Source organism: Orbicella faveolata, unplaced genomic scaffold, assembly GCF_042242905.1.
Source record: "Orbicella faveolata isolate gen_17 unplaced genomic scaffold, um_ofav_v1 contig_12, whole genome shotgun sequence".
Lineage (NCBI taxonomy): Eukaryota > Metazoa > Cnidaria > Anthozoa > Scleractinia > Merulinidae > Orbicella > Orbicella faveolata.
In genome coordinates, this window is record NW_028301539.1 from 22,190,001 (window position 1) to 22,200,586 (window position 10,586).

General features: G+C 38.6%; 1 protein-coding gene across 1 annotated transcript; it reads left to right on the plus strand.

Annotated features, from left to right (window-relative positions):
* The first annotated feature begins 8,500 nt into the window (after positions 1 to 8,500).
* On the plus strand, positions 8,501 to 10,033 carry LOC149117198 (uncharacterized). Its single transcript, XM_089281057.1, has 2 exons — positions 8,501 to 8,948; positions 9,570 to 10,033. The coding sequence occupies exons 1-2, from the start codon at positions 8,501 to 8,503 to the stop codon at positions 10,031 to 10,033; spliced, it is 912 nt and encodes a 303-aa protein (XP_089137183.1).
* Positions 10,034 to 10,586: the final 553 nt, after the last annotated feature.

The window sequence follows — 10,586 nt, forward strand, 5'->3', positions numbered from 1 at the left end:
GCGAGACATCAAAAAGGAAGGAAATTTCTTCTCAGACATTTCAGTCAGCGACAAAGCCGGTCGTACAACAAAGTATTTTCGGTTACTACAAAGCATTCATAGTCAAGCTGTAGTAAACGTTCTTTTCTACCTCAAAGTATGATATTTAGTGACACAAGAGGATTAAAAGCCATTATTGATTATATTAACGGGAGTAATTTTTTTTTAATTTTTGGTGTTTTTTTTTTCTCCTGGAACTTATTTTTGCGGATCAAGTACCACCCGCAAAATCCGCAAAAATCAAACCCCGCAAAATAAAAGTGCTACTCGGTATTCAAAACGAGTGTAGCTAATGTGCGAGCCTGCAAGGCGGAGACGCAAGTCGCGAGCCGCGAGCCTATTTCTGCCAGCCACTACGTTTTTTTTTTCTTTTTTTTTAGTTCTTTTTTTTTTAATTTTACGTCAACGTTTTACTCAGTAAATGCTTCACTTAGCAGAAAAAACAAAACTTTTTCTTTCCCGCGTGAAATTCCGCGCAAGTAAATATTCCGTCTGTCATCAAATTTAATTTCATCAAACGGATTTTCCAGGTCAGTTTATAGTTTCAGCTACGAATGAAATTTTTAGTTTCAAAATGTTGATTATGTAAAATTGACTAAATAACAGGAAACGTTCAAGTGAGGCGAATTTTAGCTTATTATCAAGATGATATATCAAGAACATTAATCAAGCCGCGAAAGATTCGTATATTCATTTTTTGCTTGCCAGTTGTCCGTTGCTTCGTTTCTCAGGAAACCAGGTTCTTCAATTTTTTTTAGTTCCCCTGTCAAATCGACAGGCGGGACGACCGCTAATTTTGAGCAATTCAAAAGTTTGGGGATAAAACCCATCCGCCCAGTAATAATAAGCAGAAGTTGGTTTATAAGTATATTTACATATAAGTTAAGTTGAACATTTGCTTGAATCGCGACAATCTCGCTGGAATAAATTCCTTTATGTACTTCATTCCGGGGGGGGGGGTGTACTCCCTGAAAATTGGGTAGGGGTGTGCGGCCTGCTTCCTAAATTAAAGCCCCTACCCTATTTCTAATCAAAGTCTGCGGTTTTTCCTACTATATTTATGACCTGAAAAACAATGGATTCCCTATTCATGACCGTTGCGGTCCTAAACATAGTTTAACTTTTGTTGGTGGTCTTATCGATAAAGAGGAAAAAGTAGCTTCTTTTAAAAAACATACCCAATTCAAGACTGGAGTACAAAAACCATACTCTATTTATGACCAAAAGGGCTAAAAAAGCATACCCTTTGGGGCCGCACGTACCTGTATAGCCCATACAAGGGAGTATCCCACTCCCCCTTCCCCGCGGGACTTCATTGACCCTCCATTTTGCTAGAACGCGAATACTGCGCAACTCCTTGCAAACTAATTAAAGATTAGAAAAAGTTTACCTCGTTTGCAGCTACCAAAATATGAAATGTAGGTCAGTTAAATGGAAAGGCCCGTTTCGTTTTCTTCCGACCGGAATATTCGGGATCACCTCTGGAGGTGGTCCACTTATTTCGGTCGGAATATTCCGACCGAAATCCACTGTTCCATATTTGACAATCCAGTTCATTGCCCTACTTCTCTTCACTTGTGTAGAGAATTCAGAAAAGGAATAAAATGTGGTAAAAGCCATTCCTCTTGGTAGGCCAGGTTCGATCGGAAAATGTCGTTCCATTTTCCTCGGGTATTCCCACTGGTCTCTGACCGATCGGTTTGGCATAATGAAAGCACCCCGCATGTAAATAAATACCATATTCGAACATTATGCCCGTTTTTGGATTTTTTGGCGGGAATCTTTCGGGGCTCGAAAAACGAGACTCGCGATTCGCGGCTCGCAGAAACACCTGGCCTGGCGATCAAAGTTCAAACTAATCACCAGAAACTCATAATGGTGTTAATGGGTTCGATGTCTTCCCATCAACAAGTTGGATCCTTATAAGATAGAAATTTGACAAATCGAAAATATTCATAACCTTCCAGATTAATTCGTGGGCCTAAAAATCACATTTTACAGTCACGAGTATGTCTTCGACAACATCCTAAACTTTCAGCAAAGTCAAATATTTACCTTGGTTGGAAATTCATCCTTTCTCGACGTACATTGACTAAAATTGTAGGTTCTTTGTTTCTATTCATTTCTACCAACAGGATGTCTCTCTTATGCCACTCGATCGTAGAGTATTGTGCATGCAACTCATTCGCAGAAAGCACCTGGCCTGGCGATCAAACTCCACACTAATAGCCAGAAACTCGTAACAGCATTTGATCGGTTCAGTACCTTCCCATCAAAGAGCTGAACAATTTGTCAAATCGAAATTTGTTTGTCATTCGAAGCCATTTTTCGTGGTACTTGTAAAGTACTGATGTCCTTTATTCTCAAATTTCTAAAACCAGATATTTGGATCAAGAAATCACATTTTACATTAGCGAGTGGGTCTTTGAAAGCATCCCAAGCTTGGAGCAAACTCAAATATTTACCTTAATTGAGGTAAGATATTAATTTGTAGGTTTTACTGCAAACAAAATGAAACTCTCTTCAGTAAACAGCACACATGGTATTCGCAACTGTTGTTGAGGTAACCTTAAGTATAATATTGAAAGTCTTACCGCAAAGTTTTCATTCATACGTCAAGAAAAGTTTGCATGGCTAAAATTATAAAATAAACGTTTAGTTAATGAGACAAAACTTGTTCCTTGGAGATCTGTGCAGGCTATTTTATTAAACTTTCCACTTCGCAAAATGCTCGGGTATTTTTTTACTTTGGAACATCAGTTTTGTGTTTCATAACATTTGGAGGTAAAGGCCCAACTCGAGGGGCCGTTTACCACAAATGTGAACCTGAAATGTAACGAATAACAGTCATTATTCAAATGATTTCTTTTGAAGATGTTCTCTACATCTTGAAAACTGTGCCGGAAAAAGGAAGGCAAATTAAAAACTGGGCTTCTTTTGAAATCTACATCGAAGTTTTTGCGTTTTTTTTTTGTAAAGAAAAAGAATGGAGTAAGATGAAAATCCGTCATTAACTAAAATTGTATTTCTATTTTTTGCTTGTATTCTTTTGATCATACCGCAATAAACTCTAAAATCCACCCAGGGGAGGTTTCATTGATTGTTCACTTGAAATTTGTAACTATATTTTTTAATAACTCATTTAATAACAGAAATCAGCTGGCCGAATCAAATTGCAAAATTCTCGCAGATTCACTGAAAAACACTTGCTCGCTATGGTGTTAGCCAAGAAAAGAGTTGTTCGCCAGTAAGACTTAAATTATAAAAGCGCGAGCTGAGATTAAAAATATTCAACGTACGCGAAACGAAAGTGTGAAAAGAAAAACAAAATGTAAAGCAGTACAATATGGAACAAATGCACTAATTTAAAAGAACAGAGAATTGTTTAGGCAACGGTTTGGAGTTATTGTCTGCTTCATTAGTGATATCAGGGTGTCATGGTTGTTAAGTTTTTGAAACTCGGAAGTTTTTTTTTTTCAATTACACTGGGATTGTCAAAATCAATAGAATGGTTGTTGAACCAGGCTTGGGTAGAAAATACTAGAACCTTTTTGCATGTTTTTACATAACAGATGTGTACCTCAGTTTTAATTTCTTTCAGAAAAAAAACAAATTCCAGTTTGCTTCTTATTTTACCTTTCATCTTTTTTCGTTCAACGTTTTTACTTTTTTTACACTTTCTTTTCTTATTTTTAAGCTCTCGCTTTTACACTTTAGTCTTCAAAGGCTCCACACTAGAAGCCGACAGCTCTAATTTTTATCAATTTCTTAATCAGAGAACGCTTTTGCACAAGACGCGGTATTTGTATTTACAGATTTGCATTTTTTATTTTGTGCAAGTTACTTATTTCGAAATGACGTTTTACAACTGTGAGTCGGTAATGGTAAGCATGACCTATTCTTAGTTCTTCTTACTAACGAAAAGAACTCTTTCTTGGAAAAACCCCACAATTTGCATATTCAACCCAGTTTTTTTTGTAATTATAAGTTTAAACACTTTGAATGTCAATTTTAAGTCGATTTAACAGAGCGTAAAACAAGGACTGGACACGTTTTTAAGACGAGAAAAAAAAAAAGAAAAAAAAAAAAAAAAAAGCTTGATTTTGTGTTAATTTCCGTTATTTGTTGACTTTTTAAGAAAATAGTAAAATCCAAGATGGTGGATCCAAGATGGCGGGTCAAATAACGTCATAACCAACCAAAATGGTACCATCTTGTAGAGCAGGCTCGGCGCTATCTTATCAATGTAATTTTATTTCTCTCTGCCTTAACAGAACGAAAACCTTGAGGGGGGTGGGGGGTGTTGTACCACGGTTGAGGTATAAGCTTATACGTCCGAGGGTTAATGTCCTAGTGCCGTAACACGCACACTGGTTTCATTTAACCCACCCCCCCCCCCCCTCTTCCTTCCCCAGCTCAGTTTTTGTGGTTGATGCCTATAAAGAACTCTTTTTTTCAAATCTTTCACGTTATACTTGAAATACATTAAAAACAAGAGGCACAATTTTGGATTTCTCAGAAAAAAGCACAAAAATACCCCATGGTGACATCAAAATACTGTTTAAATCGTCAAAATCCTTTCAAAGCAGTTTTAAATCAGTTTAAAAATACAGCTGGTTTGGTAAGGTCACCTAAGTGAACTCGTTTAAAACAAATTGGAGAATTGAAAACTGTAGGAGACATGTCTGAAGGGGGTTCATGTTAAGCTCATCATTTCGTTGAGTTTAAGGTGCTTACTACAGTTTCGATGGATTATAACTGAGCAACTTCTAACTCTTGAAAAACGTTATAAGATGTTTTTCCTTTCTCCATTTACTGTTTGCTTAAGTCTTTTACCATTCTAAGTGAAACTTGAACGATTAAACGTCAACAAATGCCCAAAATGAACGACCGAGTACCTAAGGAGAGACTCGGCACTGGTAGATTAAATCACGTTTTTCTCAAAATCCACCTGTATGACCCCACCGCAAACTTTCAGGAATACGAAATTGGCTCTGATTTAACATTTTTGCAAAGTAAAATAAAAATCTGTGAGAGACTTTTCGCAAACTAAGAAAATGTGAAATCAAAATAGCTCAAAATCTGTCTTACAAATTTTTTTTAAATTTTGGCTCTAAACGTGATTCACCCCTACAAATCAACTGTGAAAATTCCATCATGCGTTGCACGGTAGGTTTTCGAACAATCCTCAACCAAAGACTGGAGTTTACAACCTTGGACGAGAATTGAATTGCACATGCCCTTTATTTAATCGCGCGCTCATGTGACCGCATTTATCGCGAGCGAGAAAGCAAGAGTAAATTAGAGCTCTTTTACTGGTTGTTTATCGCGTTTTCTTGTCATATTTTTTTGGCCCTAGGCTTAAACTCTCGTTACGTATACCTAAGTGATTTAATGCCTTTCAAGTGCTGAAGTGGTTTTCGTTTCCTATTAGGATTACTTGCACCATTTTTGCACGCGCGATTAATACTGACGGTCTGGCAGGCAATCATAGCGCGCGCTACTGAGTCTCCGAAAAACTGTAGTAAGCTACCTTAAAGCTACTGTTAGCGGTAAAATGAGTAAAAAAAGTGAAGCCTTGGAGTCGACTGGCTCATAGCTGCCGGAGCTTATCCCGGTTTCTGTAGCATGAAGTGGCTAGGAGTATTTCTACTCCCCCTGGATGGGATGCCAGTCCATCGCAGGTCACTCCCCCAACAATTCGCCGGCAATCTTTTATACTCCTGGGTGGAGAGAGGCACTATGAGAGTTAAGTGTCTTGCCCAAGAACCAAGAGAAAATGAGGGGACAGAGAGGGACATTGAGGGCGTCGGCTGGGATATGTCGATTCCACTAAAGTTATTTTTAGTTTTAGACGGAAACGGAAGTTTCTTTCCCCAGACGTCCGCATGATACCTTTCACCCGTCGATCAGGGAATTTTTAAAGGGCGGTCTGCGTGGAAATACGTTTTGCCAGTAGAAGCGCGTAAAGAACCACAACCTATTTGGAATAAAAACGGTGGGTGAAAGAAATATCAAAGTTTTTCCCCTGAAAATTTCAATCGAAGAAATCAGCGATGACAACAAGAAAGAATTTATTTGCTTTCATTTGTATAACAACATGCAGAGAGGTATCGTATTGTTCGATATTGAAAACATATATAACATGAAATACTGTTTCAAGCTGTCGCGATCCTGATACCTCTAAACGCATCGACGAAAGAAATCTTAGCCCACCGAAGAAAACTATTTTGGTTCCCACGGCAAAACTATTTTTGAACCCAGTGGCAAAATTACCCTCAACCCAGCGACAGGAGAATGTAATTCTGGCCGAGCTGCAAAACAGTTCGGAGGGTAGCTAAAATATTTTGAATCTAGGAACCAAAACAACTCGAAGCCTAGCGATTAGCGACAGAAATCAACTTGAATACTATATCACAACAAAGCAATTCCCAACCATACGACAGAAGTCTATTTGAACCTCAACAGCGCGGATAAAACAACTCGGAGTGTAGCGATCAGCCTAGAAAATAACTCAACAAAACAACAGCTCAGAGCGATCAGTGATCAGCGACAGAAATAATGTTGAATAGCGGTACAGTGACAAATTGAAAAGAGCTCGCCGTGAAGCGACCTGCGACAGAAATAACTTGGACTCCAGCAACAAAACAGCTCGAGGTGGGACGACCAGTGACCGTCAGAAATAATTTTGAATACAATAACAAATACCTTGGAGTAGCGCTCAGCGAGAGAAATAACTTTGAATGCCGGCACAGCGATTAAACAACTAGAAGCATGGCGATCATGGGAATGTAGCAACAGAACTAGTTGTGACTACTGATACAGCGACAAAACAACTCCTGTAGCTCGGAGCGAAGCGATAACCGAAAGAAACCCGGGCAGAAATAATTTTGAATTCACAGAGAAACAGAACAACTCACAGCGCGGTAGTGATCAGCGACAGAAACAATTTTTCTGTTCAACGACAAAATAACTCGCATTCAAGCGACAAAAAAATGATTTTGTACCAGCAACTAAAGTACATTGAACTGAGCGAAAGGGACAACTTCTTCTGACTGCTTTTCCAACAGAGAAAACCAGAAAAAACGGAGGTGTCATCTTCGTTTGATCGTGTTCATGCCACGTTTTCTTCACCTTCGGTTAATTTGCACTAATGTAAGCTTTCTCTCTTCAGTGTGAGGAGAAAATCTCATTGTCCTTGCCAACATCAGTGTCGAAGTCCATCGGCTTGTAAACTCCATTTGAAAAAGCCACAGTGCGTAGTCCATAACAGCAGCCACGACCTTTATAACATGTTCCGCCGGAACGTTTTGTTGACCACTCAGAACTACATTTCCGCCCGTCTGCATGTGCCATTTTATTCCCAAGGAGATGTAAAAATATATCTCCCACATTGATTTATCCAGCCAGAAATACCAACTGTCTCTAATGTACCCATAAAAGGCGCTTCTATCGACAAAGCGTATTTCCCCGTGGACCGCCGTTACTAAATTGCCTGATCACCTAAAGAATAATGGTATCATGCGGACGTAAAAGGAAATGCACTCCCGCTGTTTTCGGCAACCCTAAAATAACTTTAGTGGAATTGACATATCCCAAGGCCTGGACTGGGAGTCTCCCTCTCTGTCCCTCATTTTCTCTTGCCAAGAACACAACACAGTGTCCCCGGCCAGGGCTCGAACCCGGACCGCTCGATCCGGGACATGCGCACTAACCTTGAGGTTACTGCGCCTCCAATTCAGAGGTAAATTCAGTCATGCAATTTCATTTAATTTCCAGTAGGAGTATTTCGCGAGTTTTAATCGAATTGGAATAGCTTTTATCATGGCGTATTTTTCTTTTTATCTCGGTATTTTCATTTTCGACTCGAAAACAATTTTAGGGATATCACGAAACCAGAAGAACCTAGCTGCAGCATTTAGCAACAAGCTTAATTAAAAAGATCCTGTTGGACAAAGTTTCCGTTGAATTTCCACCAGTTAGGTCATCTATAAAGGCAGCGGATAACACGCTTCGATTCCCTGGCACATCGGAGTAAAATCTGACTTTGTTAACAGTCTTTTTCTTCTTATTGTATAAACATACGAAATAACTATTTAATTTAATGGGTAAATGGACCAGTCTCGGACCTATAGGCTGTAAGTTGCTCTTGAAAATTTTATATTCTTAAAACCATATCTAAGTCCTTATTAGCCCAAGAATTTCCTTCTCGAGCTAATATTTTAAAGCTAATGATTTAAAGAGCTTTAAATTTCCGAGGGCATTTATCACCCTATGAGTGCACCGTCGACATAAACACTCTGCTGTTCATATAATGTTTTTCGTACCGTGTTGAAGGAGAAAATTTTAAATCTTGTGTTAATTTACATTTACATGTACTATCATTCTTTTAATCTTAACAGACTGACGAATTCAAAAAGCCTAACAGTGAACTCTGCTGCAGCCAGTGCAACTAAGCAAAATGATTTCGGATTGGAACACAAGCATTTGTGGTCTGCTTACTGAAGATGTTATTCCTGTCAATGACACTGCCGCCTTCATTAACGATGTTGTTCTAGCCGCTGTAAATGTGCCATTCTGTGTTTTTGCCTTCCTTAGTAACCTGGTCGCCATAGTAGCGGTAGTCAAGACACCTGTCTTACATAAACCATGTAACATTCTGCTATGTAGCCTGGCCTCTGTTGATTGTCTTTCAGGTGTCATCTTCCAGCCACTGTTTATTGTGAGGCGTGTGATGATCCATCGCGCTCACATAACGTGTGATTATCAACTCGTGCTCTACGTACTGTATCGCAGCTCCCTGAGGTTAACTTCCTTGTTGTTCTTCGTCAACATTGCAGTGATGAGTTTTGATCGTTATAGTGCCTTGTCCAAACCTCTACAGTATCGTGCTAATGCAAGCAATAAAGGTAAGGGATCATATAAACAAAGTATAATTAATTATTAACAGTAAATTTTCTTGCTCACACCCAATCACAATGAGATAATTTTCTTCGTCGCATATCAAACATATTAGGTATATGCCGTCCTATATAAAGAGTGGAAATTTCGAACTTTTTTGTTCTGAATTGGATCATAGATTTTGCTCTTTTTGTCTCAAATTGGAAGGCATTTCAATTCTTTTTTGATAGCTAAAATCCTTTACCTTCCCTTGCTGATTTTCTCCATTTTAACAAAAAAAAAAAATAATAGTAAAAAAATAAACTGAAATATCTGTCCCTGAGAAAATGCAAATATTTCACCTTTTACTTAATAGAGTCAGCTGTGCTGAATTGTGTAGGCTTACCTGATTTAAATTTCACTAAAGCAGCTTCTCTTCTTGCTGATAGTTGTAAGCTAAGATCGAATAACGCATGGCCTTCCATTTGCCTTATTTTGGTTTTTATTTTGCTTTTTTGGCAAAAATTTCTCTCTACCTTACTGCAGGGCACGTTAAAAAAAAAAACTCACTCCGTACATAGTAGCATTTACTCCTTCACATTATAGTCTATTGTAAGTAATGTTCAATTATTTGGTTGTTGTTTCAACAGATGCAATAAAAAGGGCAGTATTTGCTGGAGTAAGCGCCACGGTGTTTGTAGTAGCAACCGAGTTCCTTTTGTCTTCATATAACTTTTTGCTGTTTCTGAGCACTGCGGCGGTCCTCTCATTCGTTACTCTGATACCGATTATCAATCACGTTAGAATGTTCATCGCTGTCCGTGCGCACAGGAATCAAGTGCTCAATGCCACCATGTCAAACCAACAAGCTATGATTCTTAGACGCGAGAAGAAAGTAGCCTACCACATTATAATTTTGATTGCCTCTACTTTGATTTTTATGGCTCCTACATTGCTGCTAAAAGCATTTCAATCATCGCTCACTGAACAATATCGTTACTTGTTTCCATGGACCGCGTCATTCGGAATGATAAAAGCCTCTGTTGATCCCATCATTAATTTTTGGCGGAATAAAGCCCTGCGAAATGCTATGAAATCCCTGGTGTCTTGTTAAAGCACAAACATGACGATCTACCGTCATTATCAATTTTAAAAAAAAGTAGATTTAATGAGGTGCACACGCATGTTGCGATGTTACATGTCAGCAACTTTTAGATGTAAATTAATAATCAGTCACGGGTTGCTGAACAAACTGTATGACCTGATAATCTCATTAAAATCCACTTGGAATATCAATCTTTTATTCAATAACCCTCAACGCCAGTGTTGTTCCTCCGAAGGCTTCTCCGTGTCGCTAGGTACTTAAAATTACATGTAAAACTGTCGTTCTTGTATTGAAAGCAGTGAACCGATTGTCACTGGTTTGCACGTATCAAGTGCATTGATTGTGGGGTAAGATGAAATATGGATTGAGACTAATTATGAAATAAATAAAATCAATACATAACTGAAAACATGCTTTATTTTTTCAATCTTAATAGCGCAGCTCCGGCTGACCGAAAGGCCGTCAAGCGGAGCCCCATACTCATATTGAAAAGAATAGGAAACCCATGAATTGATTTTCTCATGGTTATCATGGCTAGCGGTATTGCCGTGGGCCGTACGCT

Excerpts from the sequence above, each read along its gene's own strand:
- LOC149117198 (XM_089281057.1), top strand. The coding sequence starts at position 8,501 with ATGATTTCGGATTGGAACACAAGCATTTGTGGTCTGCTTACTGAAGAT. Across the intron at positions 8,949-9,569 it reads TGCTAATGCAAGCAATAAAG|ATGCAATAAAAAGGGCAGTA; the intron begins GTAAGGGATCAT and ends TTGTTTCAACAG.